We start from the raw sequence: 25,792 nt of genomic DNA, 5'->3' as shown, positions 1-25,792 counted from the left end.
CCTATAATATTTTTACTAACATAACACTGAGACGGAAGATGGAGAAACTTCTTATGGTACACATATATCCAGTGAAGATGGCAGGGTAGGGTGGTACCTCAGAGACTAACTGGTTCCAAGAGGCATAAACTTTTGTAGGTGAAAGCCTGCCTTCAGTCTAACATGGTTAACTATCTCTCTTTATAGATAAAATGTAGTGATACCATGTACTTGACAGAGGCATAGAGAGCTTTCAGTGTCTGGGGCAGAGGTGGGAGTGGGATTTTGCTGAGCACTGGAGAGTGAGGTGAAGGAGAGAGTGGGGCGAGAGTCTTACCTGCCCCAGCAATCCTCACTCAAATATATCTAAACTGTTGCTCCTTTGCTGTTTGCTGCAAAGATAATATTCACCTTGAAGCTAAAACTGAGACCTAAGCAGAGGCAACTTTAAGGTGCAACAAAGTTTGGGGCATAATGTTAAAGTAGTATAATAAGAAGCAACTGCAATTTTTCTTTCTTTTTTTTTTTTAGGAAAACAAATGTAATCTGCATTCAGAAAATGACCATAGAACTATCTTGGGCATTATATTCAAATGCAGTCAATTTAAGATTACATAACTTATTTTTTGCATGTGTGGGAGGATCATGTGCAATGGCATAATGGCAACATTTCCTATTTGGGTTACTACATTCTGCCTAAGTTTAGCCAGTAATTTCAGCAATTTTCTTACTTCTTGTCAAAACATCTATGTTACAGGTCATTGTTATATTCCTTAGTTTTTGTCCATTGGACTGTTCAGGACAAATATGTTAATAACGTCTACTACATTTTCATGCAGCTAATTTTGAAACAGATTGATAATATCCCACAAAATAAACATTGTACAGACTGATCTCATCTCCATAGATTTCAGTTAACAATTATTACAACATACCCTGTTTCCTCCATGATGCAACCACCCCAGAATTCTATGCAGTCGCATTCTTCTCAGACAAATACAAAAATACAACAGAAAGAAAGCAAGTAGTTATAAATATACCAACATCAAGCATACACTCTTTATATAAATAGGGACCCTGAAGAATATATATGCAAGGTAGGTGGCTGTTTATCATTCAGAATCTAGCCTGAAAACTTATTGGGCCCTGATCTGGCAAACCTCAGTTTTGGTACTTTAATATTCTTGAAAATAATGATATTCATTGGATACATCTACACATGCGCTTTACTGCAGAGTTCATAGGCACTGCCTTATTTTTGCAGGGGGTGAGGAGCCTAAGATGATGGACATGTGGACAGCTATACGCATTTCAGGTGAAAGTCATCTTCCTGAGGGAGGGCAGGACACTTGGGCCCCCGCATACTTGGCACCTCTAGCTGAGTTGACTAATTAGCTGTGCAGTAAAGCATCACTGTCTACACGTGCACCAGTATTAGGGCACAGTAAATTAATTAACTCCACAGTAGGAGAGCACTGTCAAGAACAAGAGTAAGTAACTGTGTTAAAATGTATAGACAGTGTGTAGATCAGGGGTGGGCAATTATTTCAGGTGAAGGGCCACTTACTGAGTTTTGGCAAGCCATCGAGGGCCACATGACAGGCAACCAGGGGCAGATAAATATTAATTTTCTAAAATTTTTAGGGGCCCTGTGGGCCAGATAGAATGGCCTAGTGGGCCACATCTGGCCTGCAGGCTGCAGTTTGCCCAACCCTGGTGTAGATGGTGACAGGGGCTGGCTGGGGCACAAGGTTGCTAAAGTGTGGGGGCTGCCTGCAGTCTAACCACATGGCTCCACAGATTCTGCACCCTCATGCTTGAGCCAGCCCCACCAGCACCTGATGTCACCACCTGGAGCCTGGGGCTGACTCCACGGGCCTCCTGCCAGCCTGGGGCTGCTCAAACTGCTGCAGTTCTGGCACATATATAGATGCTGCACCTGGGAGCAGTTAACAAGCTCTGGAATTTATTACATCACATTAATTTCACTTGTAGATGCACTCAGTGATACTATCATTGCTATAAGTTAGGTACATCCAAATAATTGTAAATTTTTATTTAACCAACTATATCACAAAAAAGAGGAGGACAGAGGAAAGGCCATGCAGAGTACATACTTGGTTTTCTGGTTGCTGGTTCCCACTGTATTCCAAGGTTCTGAGCCAGACTTTGTGCTAACTCCTGTGCCATGGCCCATGGAAGGCCATACTATATTGAGGAGGGGATAACAGCAAAGGAGTACACAAAATTAGTTATTGCAACTTGTATTACAACATTTTATTCTGGTTTCCGCAAAACACAGTATTATATACTGTAATATTGTCAGACCATTGTGACTCTCCCCATGCATTTACCAAGGGAAGTAAACACAATCATCAATTACTCTAGTAGAAACCTACAGTTGGAGCAGTTCTGCTCATTAATTGACTATCAACTTTAACCCATATAAATACAATGGATATTTGCACAAATTTAATCCAAATGGAAAAAACTAAATTAATCCAGATCTGGCCTGTAAAATCATTGGATCCATGCAGCTGAAGTGGGGTTTCAGCAGCATTTGTTGGCAGGGGTTCCCCTATACTGCAGTGGGGAAAAATGGCAGCATTGGCAGTGGCTGCATCCTAGCACCTCCCTCCCCACCTCTGATACAAGATGGGTTATTCCACCACATGGCCTGAAAAGGTTGTCACTTGCCTAACCCAGTTTGCATTGCTATCTATAGAAAGTCTACTGAAGTATTTGGTAGTTGGATCAGGCCCTCAATGCATAACAATTCAACAAGCAGTGTGGAAGTAAAATGGTAAATGTACACTGAAAGTTTTAATGGGGGAAAAATGTTACCTCATTCACTCCAACTCCTCTGGTCACAGAACAAACCCCTCCAAAGTAACTCAAGCTACTTCTTTTGTAGTGAAATGTCACATTCCTTAAGAACAAAGACAAATACAGAAAATATTGCTCATGAAATTTAATGCAGACACCCTTTAGTTATCTGAATGGTCAAACTATGACATAAGGGACCTCCACATTTCCTTTGTATTCACACTCATTGCATCCCCTAAGATAATTATGATTAGCTTGAAAAAAAGACCACCATGAGTTCACTAAATACAATTTGCAACAAGGATACCACTCATATCAGTTTAGCCTCTCCCTCATCCTGCAAACAAAATCAGAAAAAAGAAATGCATCAAATATTATTTTTTTAAATGCAGTGATTTCATTTCTATTATAAGACAAAAACAATGGAAATATTCCAATTTAGTACAGGTTGTCAAAAATAATGTTGCAGTGAAATGTATGTAATCAGTTTAGCCAATTTCCAAAGCGATATACTTACCTAAAATCATGATAATAGTTAATTACATTTTATTCTGGATCTTTTTAATTGAAACTGTTTAAACACTACACAGAATACATTATTTTTCCCATAGGTGCATACTGACCTCCCGCCTCTTCCCTTAATTAGTTTTTTGATTTATAACAAATGCTATTCATTGAATCATAGAAAATTAGGGTTGGAAGGGACCTCAGAAGATCATCTAGTTCAACCTCCTGCTCAAACAAGACCATTTGAAACTATATCATTCCAGCCAGGGCTTTGTTGAGTAAGGACTTAAAAATTTCCAAGAATAGAGATTCCACCACCGCTCTAGGTAACCCCTTTCAGTGCTTTACCACCCTCCTAGTGAGAAAGTTTTTCCTAATATCCAACCTAAACTTCCCTTGCCGCAACTTCAGACCACTGCTCCTTGTTCTGTTATCTGCCACCACTATCCTCTTTGGAACCACCCTTCAGGTAGTTAAAGACTGCTATCAAATCCCCCCCTCAGTCTTTTCTTCTCCAGACTAAATAATCCCAGTTTCCTCAGCCTCTCATAAGTCATGTGCCCCAGCCCCCTAACCTAGACTCTCTCTAATTTGTCCACATCCTTTCTGTAGTGGAGGGCCCAAAACTGGACACACTACTCCACATGTGGCCTCACCACTGCAGAATAGAGCGGAATAATTACTTCCCTCAATCTGCTGGCAACACTTCTACTAATGCAGCCCAGTATGCCATTAGCCTTCTTGGCAACAGGGGAACACTGTTGACTCATATTCATCATGATTATGACCTTCTCTAAATGGCATTCATTTTTTTCGATTGTCTAGTAAGCCACAGAAATAAGCTGCATACATTTCCACAATTTTTTTAATCTATACAATTTTATAAAATATCTTAAAATAATCATGGATACTATGTACAATTTTATATCACAACAATACAGTTGATTTGGCCACCAAAAAGGCATAAATACCAAGTGTTCCTAACATGAAAATTATACTTTGGTTGCAAGTGGAGAAATTTTGAGGGCTAAGTCCTTTAAAGCAATCAGGTACTGAGGAATAATGTCATGCTTTGCCCCTTCCCGATGCCTTAAAATACTTTTTTCCCCTCCAGCTGACTGACAAGAAGGGTTCTGAAAATACCCAACCGCTAGCGTTACAAGAAAGGCAAGAAAAAGGGACTCAGTCCCACTCACACAATCACTCAAAGAGAGGGGAAAGAGCAGCACCATGTTTCTTCTCCTTTAGAATCCGTGCACTACTACAAACCTAATGTTTGAAACATCTGAGCGAAAGCTAGATTCTGACGTGCATTTCTATATTTTGAGGCAAGGATTCAGCAGTCCTGAGACTGTGGAATCTAGTAAACCTTACTCAAAATAAATTACACTTCCAATGGCAGATGCAGATTGCTTTAAAAAGATCTAACATATTACAGAATGGAATGTAGTAACAGGGGGCCAAGGCCCCTGGCACTAGCCAGGGATAGCAGGTCCATGTGGCAGGAAGCAGCTGCAGCTGCTGCAGCAGAAGAGAGCAAGCAGGTCACCAACCCGCAAGTGGAAACCCTTGTGTAGGGCTGGGGAACCACATGACAGGAAGGGGCAGGGCTTCGGGACACAAGCCCAGGCAGGCAGCCTGCCCTTGTTTGTTGCAGGGAGAGGAGTTCCCAGGAAAGAAGGGCTGCTGCATTTAAGACAGGCAGGCACCCAAGCCACCCTGGGGAGCTAGGATGAGAGGCTCCCAAGGAAGGTGTAATGGGCAGTGTTAGGGAGATTTTGTTTTCAAGCACCTTGCTTGTATTTTGAACTTGATACTGGAGGACCGAGTGGCTACAAGAGAGCTGTGGAGGCCACAGAGGGGTGCCTGGATGGATGGTTGAGGACTTAGGGCTCACTTTGTGACCCTGGGACAGCCTCTCTGTACTCCATAAGAAACATCAAGGAAGGCATGGCAGGAAAAATGTCAAAAGGGAGGGTGCCCTAGAGAAGTTAGAGTGGGGTAGGAGTCACTTGGCCACCAAGGGGCATCACAGACACCCTTGGGGCCAGGACTTTGCTACAATGTCTATTACAGAGCAGAAAGTCAGAAGGCAGGGCTGTAGGGTACTTCACAGACTAACTCAGAGAAGCACGAGCTTTCATAACTTCTAAACAAGTTAGTCTATAAGGTGTCACTCTGACCTGCCTTCTACTTAGCTTCAAACTAACACAGCTAACTACCTCTTTCTAATTCTGTAAAATAAGGTCTCTTTGGAAGTGGTTAGTATACAAATAGATGACTCTCTAAAATACTTGATTTTCCAAGGACTACCTAATAGTACTTGTTGCTCTTAATGGGTTTTTTTGCAGTACAAGCTATTATTTAAATTATATTATATATTGTGCTTGATAGCTTGACTTGAAATATAATGACTATCCTCTGCAATACTGTGCTGAAGACTTGGGTCTCAGTCATTTTCCTGTTATCTTGTTAATGATGATTTCCACAGTAAACATAAACAGCCTGCCCCATGCTGCCATAAACAAATTTTATCAGACATCACAAACTATCTAAAGCCAGGCCTAGTCATTTTCTGGAGAAAGGACCTTTAAAGAAAAAACTGGAAACATACAAATCTTTTATCCACCAGACTACCTCTAGAACCTCACCCTGATGATCCAATTACACTTCTATCTGGTTTTTTTCCGCATATTTTTAAATAGTTTTTAAAGGATATTTTATAAAAAGTTTAATGTAATTTGAGAGTTCAATTACACAAATGTCAGGAAATTCAAAGATTCTCACAGCATCCTTCTCCCAAACCTCTTGCATTTGTACTTCACAGTTACAAGAGTCTTATTACATCTGGAAAAATATGAAGGGCATGGTATAGTACGTTTATAAAAGAAATTTCATTCCTAGGTAAGTGCACATAAGTGGCACTTTTATACCTGTAAGTCTTCTGAAATCATGCAGTAACTATCCTGTTTAAATGCACAAATGCACTGAGGTACAGTGATGAAAGTTGTGAACATTTTAATTCCATATTTACTGACTTTTGAGTAATTACCAGCACTGACATAATATTCTATTAATAAAACTGTTTTGTATTTTGCTGGAAATGTTATAATGGTCATTCTATCAAGGAGAAGAAATTATTTAAAGCTGGTATACTGAACTACACTGAAAAGCATAATACTACTTTTGCAATGTTAAAGAAAACGCTTGAAACTGAGATTCAGTTTCTAGTTAGAAAATGCACACAAAAATACATCATGAATAAAGTTTCTATATGAACTACAAAGTGACAGCTGAGAAGCAGATGAACCATCCCTTTGTTTCAGTGTACAGAATAAACATAATCATCATCCACAAAATGTTCTTTAACTCGTGGCATTTCATATTCCATAATCCAGAATATTTTTTCATGGGGAGGGAGCAATACTGTAATCCTGGCACAAAAATATTTCTACTTAATCAAAGTAGCATGTACAAAGGTTACAGGACTAGGAAAATCTATCCCTCCTCCTAATAAAACTATATAAAAAAACTATAACAACATTATAGATGTGGAAATTACTAAAAGCCTTTGATTAGATATATAGGCCTATACCGGGGTAGGCAAAGCTTTTTGGCTGGAGTGCCGAAAAAAACACAATGTCTACCTTGGAAGGTGCTGGAGTGCCAACATGCCGGAGCCCGGAGGGGCTGTTTGCAGCCTCCCGGCTGCAGCCAGCCCACAGAGCCCAGTCTGCTTGCAGCAGAGCTTGCAGTCTCCCAGCCGCCTGCTGGCAGCAGTCTGGGCTCCGTGGCTGGCAGGCAGCAGCTGCTTAGAGCCCAGGCTGGCAGTGGTGTGCCGAGCAAAATGGCCTTGCGTGCCATGCTCAGCACGCGTGCTGGGGGTTGCTGACTCCTGGTCTATACTGCAGCTTCTTCATCCCTGATATTCACCTTCTGCAGATAAAGATGAAATGGTGAAACTCACTATGGGCAGATTCCTCATCCCATCCCCAAGTCTCCCCCACCCCTGCAGGCTGCCATATCAGGCTCACTAGCAGTCATATTTGCTCCGGTTCGTAGCTGCTTTGAGTTCAGCTTCAAAAGCATAGCACCACCAACTTGGATCTTCAAGAATGTTTTCTAGGGTACCACTGGCCAAACAATGGAGACCTCTGCATAATGAATCTGATGCATAATATAAAATCTCTCACTAAGCAATCAATAGGGAAACATTTAAGAGACTAATTGGCTATTTTCTCCAGTATAGAAACTGCTTAAAGGAGGTTTCTAAATTAGCCTTGGCATATACATGGATCTGACCTAATAAAATGTCTGACTACAGTAAACCACAGTAAATATTTGGTGGTGTTTTAGGTGAATAACAATTGCAAAGATATCACTATTTCATCATACATATCAAGATGTCTGTAATACATTCTGTTGCATACTGCTGAAATACCAATTGATATATTAAAATATCAGAAATTGGCTAGTGTGGGCAACAGTTGGCTATGTAGTGCAGGCAGGCAGAAGGTAAATAGAAAGTAACAGGCAGGCCAACAGATACATAAAAGTACTGAATTAAACTATTGCCTAACCGTACATACGAGAGCAGGTGTACAGCATCCGCATGCTGTTTGATGTAGTACTGTCGATATCGTGAGAAGTCATGGAGCATCTGCATAGGGTCAGGGGGAATGTTAATACGATCCCGGTCTGTCCAGGTTTCCACAGCAACCAAAACCACTCTGGTGTTCAGCTGTTCCTTGTATATCTGAGGGCAGAGACAGGACAGGCACAGGAGTAGAACACTGGGTCAAACATGCACAGTTAGCCAATAAGAGTCAGCGGAAGGACAAGAGGGATAAAGCAGGAGGGAAACATGGGGAAACAGTTAGCTGGTGTACCTCTGATTTCCTAAAATGTCAATATTGTGATAGTCCTGTTTCACTAAACTTAATAATGTAGAGGGCAAAATCATTTGGTCATTCTGATTTTGATCTCATTTCTCCCCTCTGCTGAACCTCATATTTGACAATTTTAGCATCACACAGGAATATCTACCTTACCTCTTAGCAATTTTCTAGCAATGCACAAAGTACTCCACTGACAAGAAAAGGGTCACATGGATCCTCAATTACTCCTAGTTATTTTCTCCAATTTTCAAATACAGTGTGATTCTCATTTACATTAAAGCCATTTTATATTTCTCATGCACAGTAACAGAGAATGAAAGTGACAGAAAATAATAGTTGCATCTACTTGAGTGCCATTTTACCCTCCCAGAGCAGTGTAAATGGATGTAAACATAAATGAGAATTGGGCCCTAACATTTTATTAAACACAACTTTAAAATATCAGCGTTCTCTTCACAAACATGTGCTTGTGTGATATAATAAACCTTCTCTATAAGAGGTTCAGGATATAAAGTCCTACATTTCTTACAGTATACTGAAGACCTGCACATTTTAAAAAGTGCTTATATTCCTCATCCATATTAGTTTGTCTGCTATTTAAAAGCATAGTATTGGTGACACATGAAGAGGATTCACTAGCTAGAAATTATCTAAACTACTGAATTTTAGATCATACAGCATAACAAAACCAAGTTAATAAAGAATATCTCTGAGAATGATCACATGTAAAAAAATACATTTTAAAACCATTTTGTATCAAACTGTATCTGAAGTGCACAACTTACTGTGAAAATAACCCACCTACAAAATTAAAAAAAGGGGGCTATATATTGAACCAGCAACGGCCATTACACTAATCCTTTTGTTATAATATCAGCTATCTTAAAAGCGGTAATGGAGCAACACACTTTGGACAGAAGATAATAAGTATATGAGCAGGAGAGATCACCCAGACAAGCTTAATTTTGCCAAAGAAGGATGTTCACATCAAAGAACTGTTACGATACCATGTTCTTTCTAGAGGAGCGAAGGTGAGAATGTTTGAAATCCAAGGTACGTGGAAAAAATGACTTGTGGATAGAGGTGTACCGATATATTCATGCCATATCAGATTGGCACCAATAAAAGGAAAATTAACTTTATTGGCTATCAGCTTTTTTTGGCTGGTGTAGCCGATAATGTCTGATAAATATAATATGCTTTCTGGCCGGGCGGGGTCCCCAGATGCCATGTGTATGTGCACAGCTGCATGCATGCACATGGCCAGGAATGCAGCCAGGCAGTGTGGAGAGCAGTGCCCTGCAAGTAAGTCTACGGAGGGGAAGGAGTGTGGGGGAGGGGAAGAACTGTGGGGGTGGAAAGGGGCATGGGGGGTGCAGATCAAGGCCCCCGCAGTGAGGGAGGGAGTAGGGCAGGGGCAGGGGGGGTCTGCCCAGCCAGGGTGGTGAATGGGACCCGGGGCCTGGGCAGGGAGCAGGACGGGGCCATGGGCAGCTCACCCAAGGGAGGCAGATGGGGCACATGCCCCCCGAGATCTGTCCATGGGCCAGATGCGGGTTGCCCACTGCAGGATCAGGGCATTCCACTCTGCTGCCTTTGCCTTGAGGGCTCCGCATTGGTCACAGGCCCCCTTGTCCACCCAGCAGCTGTGGGGGTGGCCAGTTGTGCCGCCTCCTGCTGGGCAGGCAGGGGACACGTGGCTGATGTGAGGCTCCCAGGGCAAAGGCAGCAGAGTGGAGAGTCCCAAGCCCACAGCAAACAGCCCATATCTGCCTTCACCCTGCTTGGCTCCACTCCAGTTAAAAGCGTCACCGCGCTTAAAAATGGTGGTGACAGTGCTTGAACTAAAGCTCATTTGACAAGCTTTAGTTCAAGTGCCCCCACCGCCATTTTTAAGCACTGGGATGCTGATCCCCTGGATGAGCCGCTCGCAGCTCAGGTCCCTGCCCTGGGTCCCATTCGCTGCCCTGGCTGAGCAGAACTCCCAGCCCCAACCGCAGCCCTAACCCCTTCCCTACTTCCTCACCATGGGGGATCTGTCCCCCCATGCCCCTTTCCCTCCACAGACTTACCTGCAGGGTACTGCTCTCCATGCTGCCTAGCTGCATTCATGTAAATCACTTATCGGATTGATATTGGCTGATATGGCTGTTTAATAATCAGCTATCAGTATTGGCCAAGAAAATCTTTATCGGTGCATCCCTACTTGTGTATTGAAACTTATATTAAACTGTGTAACTCTGACAAGGCTGGATAAAGAAAATCTTTACTGATATTTATTGGAGGCAAATTGTGTTATTTTCTGAAGTAGGAAGCTATTGTAAATGGATGAAAGAGGAGCTGTAAGAACAGGAAAGTCTTTGTGTGCCAACAGCACTCTTCCCGTAACACTTCAGCAAGAAGCACAGCTGTACTGCATCAACTCATCAAGGGAATGCAGAGAGAAAATATTCTGCTCCCCTTCACATTCCCTTTAAAACTCATAGAGAACAGGCCATAGTCTGGGGCTGGGCAAAATGCAGCCCGCGGGCTGGATCCAGCCTGTGGAGGGACTTTGTTCAGCCCACAGCAGGTCCCTCAGTCCTGCGTGGCCCAGGTGCCATCCAGCCTGTGGTGTGTCCTGCCGCCCCAGGCAGGGCTGGAGTGGTTCCACGCATGGCCCCCCTGGCCCTGGCCCTGGCCAACCCACAGCTGCTCCAGACCCACCTCAACTGGAGTGGACCAGCTTCAGCCCCACCAGGTCCTGCACACAGAGCCCTGAACCTGGCCAGTACCGTACCCACTCCAGACCTGCCCACCCACAACGAGCAGTGGTGGCGGTGGTGGTAGCTGCAGTTGCAGCTGAGCAGAAGCTGCTGCTGGGCATGGGGGAAAAGCAGCCACCTCCCCCTCACCGCTGCCAGGCCCTTCTTGCTGCAGCCACCCCCAGCCCATGCCCAGGCTGCCCTGCAGCTCTTCTCTGCCATAGCCACCACTGCCACCTCTGGGCCGCCCAGCAGGGCAGCTGTGGCAGTGGAGAGGAGCCACAGGGCAGTCCAGGCACAGGTTCCAGGCTGCTGCAGCAAGAAGGACCTGGCAGTGGCAAGGGGGAAGCAGCCGCTTTTCTCACATGGCCAGCAGCAACTTCTGCCCAGCCACCTCCACTGCTCATCATGGCTGGACCAGTGTGGAGCAGATGCAGGGCAGGCCAGGGCCAGAGCTGTGTATGTAGGTCCCAGCTAGTCCACAGTTGGCCCGCCCCAGCCAGGGCTAGTCCAGAGTGAGTTCAGGATGGGTCAGGGCTGTGGGCTGGGGCTGTGTGTTGAGCTGCTGTTGGGCACTGGTGGCAGTGAGGAGCCATAGGGCACACAGGCTCCCAGCTGTTAAGGGATGATGCTGACCAGCCCACAACAACTCCCCAAAACTGCCTATGTGGTCCAAATAATTGCCTACCCCTGCCATATTCTCTCCATGAGGACAGTCAACTGCGAACAGACTGAACATTTATACACATACGGTGCATGACCCAGCATTTGTACATGTAAACAATCTTTAAAACCCAATTTGTAAATTGTCTTGCACTGATCAGTGCTAATTTGTAAGAATGGGAATATATGCTTAGGACCATGGTCAGCCAGAATGAGGATAACAGCATTACTTTCTACAGAACTTGTTCAAAATATTTTTTAACATACACTTACTATCTCACTACCTTTCCAGACAGAAAATTCATTACCCTGAAATGAACTACAAGCAAAATAGGGGAAAATACAGAGGGAATAATAACAAAGAAAGAAAAGAAAGATCAAATGAGTTGCGTTAAGCTTGAGAAATACCAAGAAAAAATTAGCAGAAAAAGTAGAGATTAAAAAAATTAACCTAATGAAAACATATTTACTGTATATTATAATTTGTCAGTCCAAACAAATATAAGAGTCGCACTGTGCTTGCTAAATTAGAGCCCATGCTTGGATGTTGGGTGTTTCACAGGGGCCAAAAGTACTGTAGCTAAACCCAAGAATTCCTCTGAAAGTGATGGACACTGCATGTAGTGCAGGGCCAGCACCATCATTTAACATGATATAACATGAGCTTTCCCTATGCCATCCTAATTCTACTGCAAGTGAGTGGAGGGATCATATCCCTAATTATCCCTGCCTGGGAAGGTTACCCCACTCCCCCTAGGCTCTTCTACTCTTTCATATCAGAGAGCAGAGGGCCAGAACAAGGTATTCTGCCCCAATTAATTCCAGCAGTGTAGTTGAGTAGATAAGAATGGTTATACAATGATGTTTATATACCCACTGTATACTCTGGAAAGGGTCTTTGTGCTGCCCTGTGCAAGTGGATCCCAGAATACCTTGAAAGTGTGTTGTCATTCAAAAAATGTCTCAGTCTACCAATACACTGCATAGGTAACTTCCATAAAGATATAGAGCATGCCATAACATGGATCTAAGAATTCCTTCCAAATTTCTACTGGTTAAACTTCATGTTAGAATATTTACATATTTGTATCTTTCTCTTGTTTTTTAATTTCCTGTCTACTCAGTAGTGTATGTTTGTGTATTTGTGGCTCTGACCCTTCCCAGTTTGACTCTATATAACAAAATAATGCAGAAATACTCAATATTTTCAATGATTTCTCCCATAGAGTTTTTTTCTCAAATTACAGGCTACTTTACATTAACTAAATTTATGAGATACTTTATTTGTTTTACGTACTATATTTGTGTTCACTTAAACTGTGTAATATGCATGACACTAAGTACTATAGTAAACAAATAAAGAAAAAGACTAAATATTATTTTCTCCATGCTATGGGATTTATTCTGCATTGAACTGCACGACAAAATGTCACTGACTTCACTGCAGTTGCAATGAAAGCAGAGTTTGATGCAATCTTACTGTTGCATTCATGACTATTTACCAACCTCACAACAATAAGTTAACTGGTAAGAAAAAAAAAACCAGGAGAAAATATAAAATGCACAAAATCATCCCAATTATGTGAGTAACACAAAAACATGTTTCATGAAATTACTTTACTGTAAATAAATCATAACTGAATGAAAATGTATGCATGCCGCAGTTCTCACAAATTTCTGTCTTAGCCCAAAGGAAAAGATGTGATGCAAAGAATAAAAGCCTAACAAGCATTTTACTCCTGCTTTGATCAAAACTGGAAGTGGTCTTGAATAATTTGTATTACTGCTAATAATCCTTATGCTAAATACTTTTTATTTTTCTAGGCAAGTCTAGAATTACTTGAGAACAGAAGGAGGTCATAAAAGCAGTAGAATGTTCTTGCTGCTGATAAAAAGAAAATTCTAAACAATTATTTGAACACCTGGAGAGAGAAACTATTTTATGCAGACCCTTATCAGAAAGGGATGACCTCATAAATACTGAAAAAACTTTATTCTTCCCCTCCCCCCAACCCTTGTAATGGAAAGTTCTCTTTATACTTCAATTCTGTCTTTTTTATCCCATTCTCAGAATAGTCTATTTGGTTAGTGATTTTAACAAATATAAAACTGACCTTTATGTCTGTAATTCACATGTATGGTCTTGGTATTACACTAAATGTACTAACACGGAAAACATTGCAACAGGCAAGTAACCCATAGGGATTACATAATTCTTTATCATTTAAGAATTTGATAGAAAAAAGATGAGGTACATTTCCACTAACTTTTAATGAGTTGTATTAAATAAGTTATATAATCTATTAAATAACATATGACTCTTAAACTAATCATGCTGCAGTCACAAGAGACACCTACATGAGTAAAATGTGACTCAATGTCTAAATATAGACCTTAAAGAGAAAAACCTGAAACCTTTTAGACATGCAAGAATATTTTCCTTTAAGAAGCTCTCATATCACATAGAAGGATACAAAAAGAATGGTATCCTAGACCATAAGCATGTGTGATAATTGCATAAATATCAGAGGTAAAAAAGTCAACAACTTTATCTCAAACCTAGTTTTCTGTTTATAGACCATGTTTGCTGCAAAACCAATTAATTACTCATTACATGCATGAGTATCATATGTACTGGGAATTCTGTTAAGCATTTTTCAAGGCTTGCATTTAGAAAAATGTTGAATCACATTAATACATATTTTTAAACGAAAAATGTTTATTCACTTTTTTCTGTTACACTCCTGAATATTTGTATCTTCCATGCACTGTGTTTATCACATTGCCCACTTGTGGCAGCTAATATCAACGCAGGGTTTTTTTATTGATCAAAGCTTGATTAAATTTAAGTATTAAGCAGTGACTCATGTGGAAAGCTCCTTCACAGTTCTGAGTTCCCCCAGAGGGTAAATTTGTGGCAGCTGCAAACTTTGAGACAATGCCAAGAACAAATTTGCGGTTTCTTATAGATAGGAATACTTTTCGAATAGCAGTCCAAGCAATCTTTCTAAAGGGAAATTGTGAAATTATTTTTCAATCATTTAACAGCTGCTTGTTGTATAAATTTTCACTCTAATGGCTGCCACCATCAATGTTCAATATAATGTTCTATAACAATCAATTCAAATGATATACTGTCAAAAATCACAATGATACTTACGGCATCTACAAGGTTAACCACAGACTTTGCAAAGTTGTTTGTGTACACATGGGAAGAACGATGTTTTTTGAACTAAAAGAAAATATTAAAAAGATGTTAGTCAGTATTTGAACAATTACTAGCAATTTATTATTTGTTTCAGCAAGAGTGGAGAATGAATAACCTTATCAAGTGCTCAGAGAGAAATGAAAACAACAGCTTTTCCAAACCACAGCAGGCCTCTTAATTTCTATGTGTTTATGGAATTTTATGAAAGCCTGTGCTTGCTCAGCAATATTTCACATATACAAAAGACACGTTTTAGTAAAAGATTTATTTAACTACAAAAGTTGTAGTATCTAGAAAAAAATTCTCAACCCATGAGTGGGTTGCAAGAATATATGAAAAGGTCATGAACAAACTTTAAAAATGGATCAGCCTGCAAGGGGCTGCTTGGGGGCCCCCCTCCCCACACACACTCCCCCCTGCCCCACACACCCACCCCTTGCCCCACACACTTGTGGTCTGGGGGCGGGGGGGGGGGCAGTGGGTTGGGAGTGAGCGGCACTGGGTTGGGACTGGCCATCAATGTTTACAAATGGGTCCTGGTACAAAAAAGGTTAAGAACCACTGATCTAGAAAGTGTTCCAAACCCTTTTAAGAATTTAGTCAAAAAGTTTTTTTGTTAAGACACAATTAATTCAACTCTTTCAGGGTTTATAAATAAGAGTTCAGAATTAGGAGGATGTTGGGTCTGATTGGCAGTGTGCTGAATCCTAACTATTTGACCACTACTATGGACCAATAGCTACAGAGGTGGGCAAAATGCGTCCCGCGGGCCGGGTGTGGCCCGCCAGGCCATTCTATCCGGCCCGTGGGGCCCCTAAAAAATTTAGAAAATTAATATTTATCTACCCCTGGCTGCTTGTCATGCAGCTCTCGATGGCTTGCCAAAACTCAGTAAATGGCCCTCCTCCCGAAATAATTGCCCGTCCCTGAGCTACAACCTTCATTCTGCCACTACAGGAAAGCTAACCTTCCATCACCCCTCCAATCGGCCTTCTTCATACTAAACCACCCTCTTACAACATATCTAAATTTGGCATGAAACTTTCACTGCTACCAGAACTGGGTATATGCAGAAGGGTGAAAGGGGCAAAAACTTTTTTCTATGAGTAGTCTATGGTGTAATAAAAAAAATTGTGTTTGAGTACAGAAATAATGAAGTTGTGGATTTTTACAAGAAAGGTAGACATTTATATGTGCCTTAACTTTTCAGTTTTCTGATTTCCTTTGTTTGTATTGAGTATGTGCAGCCCTAACTATCTCTATACATCTAATATATGTGTAACTTTCTACACATAGGCCTATCAATCTCTTTTGCCTACAAATTAAACTTGCCAAAGAAGGTTGCTGCGGTACTTTAACATGACATTGTAACTGAAAAAAAATTGCAATACAATCTACAAAGAAAAAAAGGTAAGTCTAAAAAGTCATGGAAAATGAACTCCAAAACTGCAGAGAAAAACTAACTGAAGTTTTTCCATGAAACAATATAATCTGCTCTTGATTTCATGGTATCAGGTTGCATAGGAAGTCTTATTTGACATCCTTCTCAAGCATGGTAGACTTGATGTGAAAACTTCCTTAAAACAAGAGGGTTCATATGCATATATAATTCTAAGCAAGTCAGTACTGATATGCTCTTATAGTCACATACTTAATTAACTATCTAAATCAGGGTCAGAAAACATAAGAACTCTCTGGACTCCTACAGATATTCACAGAGCTACTTGCAAAGGACATTTGAAAATTACAGACGGTTTACATTTTTAGACAGTTGGTCACTTATACTTGTACCTCTCAAGTTGGAAATTTAAAAAAAAATAATCCCTGAAAGCTTGTCAACCACATTATTTTGTTGAATGCCAATTTTTCCTTTCCTTCAAACAGAATCTATTTTTGTATCATCCCACTGAAATCCACTATGAACTTTCAAATTATCACGATTATTCATCTTGTACAAGGTGATAAGCCACATGATTCACTGTTGATCCTGTGGCCCCCATGTCTGTCTACTCTGGATACCTACCTTTCTTAATGACCTACATATGGCCATCTTCCCTACAGCATCAGAGTCTGCAGGGAACACCCTCTTTGTAACTGTTCTGTTGCAAAGGTCCTCATGCAGCCTGATCAGGAGACTTAACTGAATGCACCAGGTACTGCACATCTACCATAGGTTTTTGTTTTTTCCTTTGTTACTAGCAAATAATACTGTAATCTTAATAGGCTAAATATGTATTTCAAGTGTATTTGCATTTTGTTTTTCAGGAAAATATTGAAATACTACGAGAAACATTACTAGAACATTGTATAACTACAAAAAAGTCCCAGAAATAGAAATTAAAATGAATACGATTGTCTAAAAACCAAGCAATGAAAATAATGTATTCACTTGGGCTTTTATTATTACAAGGAGTAAAAGTTTAAGTGAAATATGAAAATTATATTAAAACTTTAGCCACTTAACAAGACATAATATAATACAATGTCTGAATCATAAGGGGACTATTTTAGAATCTAACTGCAGCAGAAATGTGCCCTCTCCTGGTAAGCAAAAAATCCCAAATATATGCTTCTCAGCTCCAGATTGTGCAATTCTATCTCATATTGCTGAACACATATTTAGTTAGACAGCATCATTATATAGTCAAAAACAATACTCTGTTCTAAGTAACTGACAGGAAGAAAATTATTTTGAATATTATGTGTTAATGTTCTAATAGATAGAGTCCAAGAGGGGCTATAAATTGGTGTCTGCTATAGACCACCAAATCACACTAGAGCAGGGGTTCTCAACTATTTTAGACTCAAGTCACCCTTGTTAGACTCAAGGCATCCCTTGGAAAATACATATCTTAGCTTGTACTTGCTTTTTGTCTACAGAAAAATAATAGAGCAATTATGTCGCAAAGAACTCAGAAAGACCACAACAGGTCAGAATGGTTTTGACACTGGATTCCTATTTGAAATCACCAGCAGGCATGTATCAGTGTCCCTGCACTGGAAAATGGTGGGGTGCTTTAACTAAAGCTTGTTTGAAGAGTTTTAGTTCAAGTGCCCCCGCCACCATTTTTCAGCACAGGGACACTGATACATGTGACGCTCCGGGTGCTTTAATTAGAGCAGCTTTTGGAGCCACCCTAATTAAAGCACCTCCCTCCTCCCCCTGGAGCACGTGTATAAACGCCCTTAAGGCCCAAATCAAACGCTCCTACTGAAAAAAAGACAACAGAGCCAAAGTGAAAGGGAAAAAAATCCATGGCTTCAGGATTACACAGTTTCTATTATGTAATGGTCAGGTGTGGACAGAGAATGAGCAGGGTAAGCATAAGATTCAGTGGGAGTTGTCCTCCCACCTACTGTCATTCTGCAATGTATAGTATTTTTCCATGGATTTTAAAGTATCTGTTTAGCAGCCCAACTCTTTTACACCACCCAGTAGGCGCCTCCTTTCTGATTTAATTTTCTAAACAGGAATCTATGGAAATTTTGCCACAATCTCATTTAGCACAATTAGTGCAACTAATAACATTTAAGTCGTAAATATTAGCTGGTTTAATTTTTTGTTTTCCTTTTTTTCCACATTTCTCCTCTAGGTAAAGAATAAAGAAGAGGAGGATTCTTTATAAATGTCAAACAACTTGCTTAATTCCCAATTCATTATCCCATCTATTTATAAGCATGGATTTACCTGAAAAAATAGAGACTGTTTAACATGCATGCCTTGCTGGCCAAAAGTCAAAGTTAATTACTTTTAAGTTTAGTCTTACTAGACTTTATTCCTTTATTCTTTCCAAGATAGGTTTTTATTTCTTTTTTAGAATCTTACAGGTTAACAACATATTAATTTTATATGTACAATTAATATATATATATTGTAGAATAAGATTTTTTAAATGTTCTAAAAACATGAGGTACTGTACAAAATCTCAGATATCACTGAAATTTGTTGTTGTGATGGTCTACAGTGTATTTTGCAGCATCACATTAGGAAGAGATGACGTATAAACTGTTCTACCTCAGAAGTAGTCCTAGAGGTATTGTGCCTTAAGTATAGTCCTTGGAGGCATGATATCACGTCCTTCCTTCTTTTGTCTTTGCTTTGTAAGAAGTAAATTTTTAGAGAATAAAAAGAATGCAGATTATTTCTTATTTTGCACCTGGCTACCTAATCTTGTCATTGAAGGTGGAAGTGGAATCTCTGATTCTATCCACCCCAAAAAATGTGTGCTAGTGGGTTCATCTACATGTTCATTAATGTGCCTTTGCTACTGCACATTAAGTTTAGTATCTCTAATACGAGATACTACATAAAGGCACATTAGCCCATGCTAATGTGCAGTAGCAAAGGTGAACAGTTTTTTTTTGTAACAATGTGCAGTAGACTAATCTACTGCACATCAGGGCATTAGTACAATTTTTGCTATGATGCGCTAATACGCAGTAGAATAGGCTACTGCGCATTACGGCATCTCATGTAAACGTACTCATTGTGGAGGTACTCAGACACAAATACAGAAATCTAGACAAAATGAATGGAGCCTGAGCTCTAATTACATTAATAGGAAAAATGCTTTTGTATCCTTACCATTTTATGGTCATTTACAATCATGAGCTCCAAATATTTCATCTCTTCCAAAACACCACGAGATGCCTGTTGAATTTAAAAATACACAGTGAGAAATGACACTATGTGACAGCCAGTGAGAGAGGAATTTTGAACATTGACCTATCTAGTAGCAGCGGAAGAGCCAAGTTTGTGTTCCTCATTGGATTCAATGGAAATCTGCACACAAATGTTACTCAATGGGTGCATTTAGACGAGATGCTACTGCGTAGTAGTAATGAGGTACTATGTACTAAGTGCCACCAGGCAACCGTGCTGGGATGTTACTGCACAATAACACCAGTTACTGCACAGTCATTTAGTACTTGGTTATGTAAGTACCAAATAACTATGCAGTAACAACTGCGTAGTGGGCATCTCATATGGATGCACCCAGCATGAATGAGGCTGTTAAAGAGCAAGTTCAGATCGTAAAAGCACAGTTATAATTCCATTGACTTCAAAGGAGTCACGCTGATTTACATCAGCAGATGATTTGAATCATTTCAATTGGAATAAGTTAAAATAAAATCTTTTTGTCTGGGGTTTACAGGAAAAGCTACTCTTGCCATAAAATTTGGTATTTTTGAAAGACCCAAAAATAATAATTTTAAACATGAGTATCCTGTGCTCTATTGTGCTACTTATTACATATTTTAAATGGGTGGCTCTTCAAATTTCCATAAATCTGAAAAAAGCCATGAAAAAATGGATATCACAGAGAGATTTGGGTATAAATTAATTTCAATAAAAATTAGAGACCCACATGCAGAGTGAACCACAAAGGTATAGATAAAATATATTCTAAACAGATATATCTATAGTGATTATAAAATACGTGGGTCTACCTGTGTTTATTTTCTTTAAACAACCCAATTTTCAATTATACATTTGTGGCTTGTGTCTTTGGATAAATTACTTAATGAGCTACACACATATAAAAAAGATTGTCTACAATATAATCAGACTTCATTCAGTTTTTTGCTCACAACAGTTTCAGCTTTTAAGGATCACTGAACTTTCAATTCTACTTTGACTGTCAAATTTCTATTTATACTATATGTGGTAATGCTATCACTATAAACTACTACCATCTACTTCGTTGTGTACATTCAGTTTAATTCAAATATGATGTCAACATACGTATAATGTATGAAGACCATCTATCTTCAATTTTCCAAAAAGTCAAAAGGCAGCTTTCTGATGAGGACACAGTCACATATAATTAAATAATTTAAAAATACATGTAACACTATAGGGTCTAAAGTTAGTGTCAAACTTACACTCACAGCCCTCTTTCTTCTCCTTCTCCTCAACCACTGTAATTCAGGTAAGAAGGGCCATTCGGAACTAGAGTCAGCCTCTGTGGTAAACAGAACGTTTAAATAATTCACAATTTTTTCAGAAGAACATATAATTAATTATAAATATGAAAACGGTGTACAGCAATACATATAGCAGTCTGGAATGGCAAAATTTAAAGTTAAATGTTTTATGATGTTCTAAGAACACTCCAAAGTATTTGAAAACATGATTTAGAAATCCTTGTGATGTGGACATTAATCTAATGCAAAACAGATTAAGACCACCAAATTCACAAATATTCTTTCTTAAAAGTGAAATTAAAAGTGTTCTTTTAAACCCATAACTTTTAACTATCCCACATCAATAACAACGTCATGGATTTAGATTAAAATTAAACATGCATTAAATAGAGAGCTGAAGGGGCTGAGACCTCATTGGTATAAAAATTGCAGCTGATAAAAGTATTAATAATGAAATCAACTGCCATATCCTAAAAGAAAACTGAACAGAAGTTTTGATAGGCAAAAACATTTTCAATTTAATTTGGACTATTCTGACATTCAATGGCCTGATTATGAACTTGATAGAAAAATGTCATGTTAACCTTTTCAGACTATTCTAAAAGTTCAGTGGTTCAATATAAACTCAGTTAATCTGAAGTCTGTACTGTTAACATTACAACAGAAATTATTGCCATTACTGAAAAATGTACAATGTAAATGCTACATACCAAGGTCCTTTAGTTGCTTAGAGGTTTGTGTTCCTACAGTTCTCTGAATGATGTGTGGCCTACCTGTGCTTTCCTGAAACAAACAGTATGTGAAACCATTTTCATCTTTATGACATCTTTATAACAAATGAAAAGCAGGATTGAATTTTTTTTTTTTGGAAAAAGAACAAGAATTAATGGTATCCAGTGATGGTATCAAGTTAGGCCCCCCACTATATGTTGTGTATTATGCAATTACCAGATTAGTTGCACAATTAATTTAGATTGCCTAGATGTGCAAATTAATTATCATGGCTTAAACAGGCCAAACTAGATATGAAGTTACAGCTGGAACATGTGTAATAACTTTATAACTGGTTTCTATCAAGCTTTAATTTGCAAATATAGCCAATGCTGGGAGCCCAGTAAGCTGACGTGGGTCGCAGCTGCAGGGGCACCCCATGCACCCCTGTGGCTGGGAGATCGCAGTTGAGGTCGTGGTCCAGCCACAGGGGTGCCTGGAGAACCCCCACAGCTGGGATACTGCCTCAACTGAGGTTTCCCAGCCATGGGGACCCTTGGGGCATCCCTACATGTGGCATGGCAGGAAGCACAACTGTGTGGATCGGGCATCAGATCCTATCAAACCTTTAGAGTACTTGCCCAGGAAATGGAAGACCTGTGTCCAATCCCTTGATAACAATTTGACAACCACTCAACCACATTTCTAGATTCCCCTCAAAAAAGCTTTAGGTGAAAATTAAGCATCTAACTGCTCAAGCTGAGGCAGTTCTGGATATGCACAGGACTGCAAGTGTAAGTGCCCCAAAGAACTTGCAGGCTGCACGAGAAGCCACTGAGTGTTTTAAGTGCTTCCAGTTTTAGCAACTGAGCAGGAGTTTTTTAGCTGCTAATTTTAGACTTAGGTGGTCAAAAACCATTTAAGTCCTGTTTTCAGGCCCATCAGGATATGAAAAAAATATATATTTTAGCCACTTTAAAAGGGGAAGGGGATTAGAAGCATGGAACAGTTGTTAAGCTGTAACTTATGTCCTCAGGAGCTTGTAGCCATACAAGTGAGTTAAATTACTTTGACTCTGACCCATGAATGGCACATGCTCCTGGCAGCTGGTGGGGTACAGCTCCGCTGGTGGCAGCAGGAGCACGGCGGTGGTGAGCAGGAGCTCCTGCAGATGCTGCCAGCAGGGGGGGGGGGGGGGGGGGGGGGGGGGGGCACCTGTGGGCACCGCAGGCAGTATCCAGGGGCAATTGTGGACTGCCCACAGATGCTGCTGGCGGTGTCGGCGGCAGGGTGGCAAGTGGTGACCGCCTGCAGGGGGTGCACAGCCATGCTCAGAGGATGCACATGCACCCGCGTGCACCCCCTACACGTCTCCCCTAGTCTGACCCTGGATGAAACAGAGTTAAGGTTTAGTCTGCCCCTGGATGAAACAGAGTTAAGGTTTACTCCATTTGTATTGCTACAAGATCATGCAGATGTAACAGCTACATCATAACCACTTGTATCAGTGTCCTTTGATATGGCAGCCTGGGATTCCTTAAGATCTTTTTAAGAGTGATGCACAATAGTAGGTATGCAACTAGCTCCACAACACTCACAAGATAAACCTAAAGAGTTCAAATAGGAATCAATAATACCAAAAACATTTGACCTTTTGTGGTTCTTGCAGTCAAAAAACAAGTGAAAACTAAGAGCTGGCATTTTACAAGAGGTGCCTTGAGTCTAATGAGAGGTGTTTTGAGTCTAAAAGAGTTGAGAATCACTTATAAAGAATCCTGCTCTTCCACCATCACCATGATAAAGACACGCCTGGTATACTTAGTGGGTACATCTACACATTCAATAATACGCTGTAGTTACTGCACATTACGTTTAGTACTTGCATAACCAAGTACTAAATCAATGCACAGTACCTGGTGCTACTGTGCAGAATTAGGCTACTGCGCAGTTAGCGTCTCATGTAGACACACACAGTATGGATTACAAAGACTAGCTTCCTAACTGCACTGAAATGCAATAGATTGAATCAGTGGGTCTCAACCTTTTTAGACTCAAGACGCTCCTTGGAAAATGCTCTCCTTTACCTTTCACTAGTTTTTTGACTACAGAAAAATAATAGAAATTCTTCTGTTGCAAAGAACTCAGAAAAACCACAACAGGCTTTTGCTATTATGGACTCCTATTGGAAATCTCTGGGTTTATCTTGTGAATCATGTGGAAGTGTTTGCACACCTAAAAGTACAAATATTGCATGGCACCCTTGAAAGGTTCTCACGGCACCCTAGGGTGCTGAGGTACCAGGGTTGAGAATCATTGGATTAAGTAGTAAGATCCAAGTCTCTTTCAACACGATTACTGCACAGTGTATTAAATCTTAAATAGTCCAATATAGGAAAATATATTGGAGTTTTCTCCTTTTTAAAGACTGATATACCTCAAAATACCACATTTTAACAGAAATCCCTTCTCTTTTGTCACTTCCTCAGCTGAGCTAGCCAATGCAAAGAAATGCTTTTCAAAGAGAAAAATGTCATTTCTGTGTAACTCACAAAGGATGTTTGTGTCGAACACTGAAGTAATATAACAAAAATCCAAATAATGAAATGCATACAGTAAACAAATTAATTTCATATAGTCCCTTCCATACTTAAACTATCCCATAGTTGTTAACCAAACAATGAGCGTGATAGTAATGATATATTTCAGACACCTATCTTAGATATTATGCACAAAGGATGATATTTTGAAAAGCAAAGCTGGTATTGAAGAGTCTACCTTGCACTGCATTAGTTGGATGGATATCCAAGTTACCTGACATCAATATACTTGAAAAAGCTCCATATAGGCATTTCATTTTGGTCATTTTAAGTAATTTTACTGAGAAAAATATTCTTGTCCAAACACTTCTTTTCCAAAATTCCATCTAGACACATTAATTTTACACTACCCATAAAAAAAAAACCCTACTTTTTTCTCTATCCTGAATCTGAAGTATCGGCATTAAAATATGAGGCCTGCTGTCCTCCTGGAGGAGGATCTCTGAATGGTCTACATATCTTCTTGCTTGCAAGGAAAAACAGAATTCAATCCAAGTTATCCTGATAAACACATGGTCAGTTTTCAACCAAAAGCAAATTTCACATATAGCTGGCATTTAACTACAGAATATAGTTTTATATAAAAGAAGCCTTGTTCCAGATGGGAAATAATTTGGCAAGTATTCTCTGTGGCAATGAAATATTACTCTAATAATCTTTAATAATCTAGAATTGCAAATTGCCTACAAGAAATAAATTCAAAGCAGGTACTCAGAAGAGCATTTTTATTATTTTATATGAATGAACCCGCTAATACAATTATTTATTATCCTTTTCCAATATGCTATTCAGGCAACACTACCAAACCAAGAATCATATAGATGAAAAGACACTTACTGAACTATGGGTTAGATCCTTTGGTTCTATCAAGTACACATAAGTACTATCTTCAAATATGCCGCTAGAATAAAAGAAAGGAAAAGAGTAGAAATTTAGGAACATTACAGAAACCAAGAAATAATTTAAACTGAACAAATAGTTTGGGGTAAAAATATTCCACCTTTAGGCCTGACAAAAAGACGTTATAAAAGAAATCCACCACTGTATCTTGCAATATATAATAGTAATGCACCTGAGCAAAATGAGTTTTGTATTTTTCAGTGTATTTAGTAATGGCACACCTGATAATAATAAAGAGTGAAGATTTAGAGAATGGCTTTCCTAGCACACCAGTTAATCTCAGAAAATAAACACAGATGTGTTTCCTATACAATCAGCAAAGAACTCTACCGATAGACTACAATCGTACTTTATACCCCCCTAAACAAAAAACCCCCCAACAGATTATTTTTGTCCAAATTATATCTACATACCTAAGTAATCACAGTAATATCAAAAGAATCACAATAAGAACTGATATGTGATTCTTGTCCATGCTTTTAATCTCTTATAGACTGAAGAACCTTAACAAAAACATTTTTTCCTATTTACAATTTGCATAGGTTTCACCCACAAGAACCAAAAATCTTTAATTCCAAAAATGTTCAAAAATGGCTTAATTGCAGTGGTAAAGCCAGGTTGGCTTTATATTGTATAGAGGCTGGCTTTAATCGTAAAAGCTTCCTCACATTGTCCTACCAATGGCACCTCAGTCCTGTTCCACAACATTTCTGTCTGATCTGCTGTGAGGAAGACACTACAGGACACTGCAAAACTAAAAGAAACCAGAAAAATCATTCTGGAGATACAGAGAAGCCATCAATCAAAAGTGAGGGTGAAGGGCATAACAAG

General features: G+C 39.7%; 1 protein-coding gene across 5 annotated transcripts in view; it reads right to left on the bottom strand.

The window, feature by feature from the left end:
- Positions 1-25,792, bottom strand: part of ADAM23 (ADAM metallopeptidase domain 23) — a 192,704-nt gene that overhangs the window by 64,603 nt on the left and 102,309 nt on the right. For all 5 annotated transcript variants that reach the window (XR_009462034.1, XM_019492168.2, XM_019492165.2 and 2 more), the window contains exons 6-14: positions 24,899-24,962; positions 21,464-21,536; positions 20,712-20,791; positions 19,411-19,476; positions 14,778-14,849; positions 7,902-8,068; positions 2,824-2,908; positions 2,097-2,187; positions 915-963 (exon numbers count right to left, since the gene is read on the bottom strand). Coding sequence is in view for 4 of the 5 variants with exons in the window: in XM_019492168.2 (XP_019347713.1) it covers positions 915-963; positions 2,097-2,187; positions 2,824-2,908; positions 7,902-8,068; positions 14,778-14,849; positions 19,411-19,476; positions 20,712-20,791; positions 21,464-21,536; positions 24,899-24,962 (747 nt within the window). In the remaining variant the exon portion in view is untranslated. The remainder of the gene's footprint in view (positions 1-914; positions 964-2,096; positions 2,188-2,823; positions 2,909-7,901; positions 8,069-14,777; positions 14,850-19,410; positions 19,477-20,711; positions 20,792-21,463; positions 21,537-24,898; positions 24,963-25,792) is intronic.

This window comes from Alligator mississippiensis, chromosome 4 (assembly GCF_030867095.1).
Source record: "Alligator mississippiensis isolate rAllMis1 chromosome 4, rAllMis1, whole genome shotgun sequence".
NCBI classification, from domain to species: domain Eukaryota; kingdom Metazoa; phylum Chordata; order Crocodylia; family Alligatoridae; genus Alligator; species Alligator mississippiensis.
The sequence above is the reverse complement of the archived record's forward strand: the minus strand, read 5'-3'. Positions and strand labels throughout refer to the sequence as shown.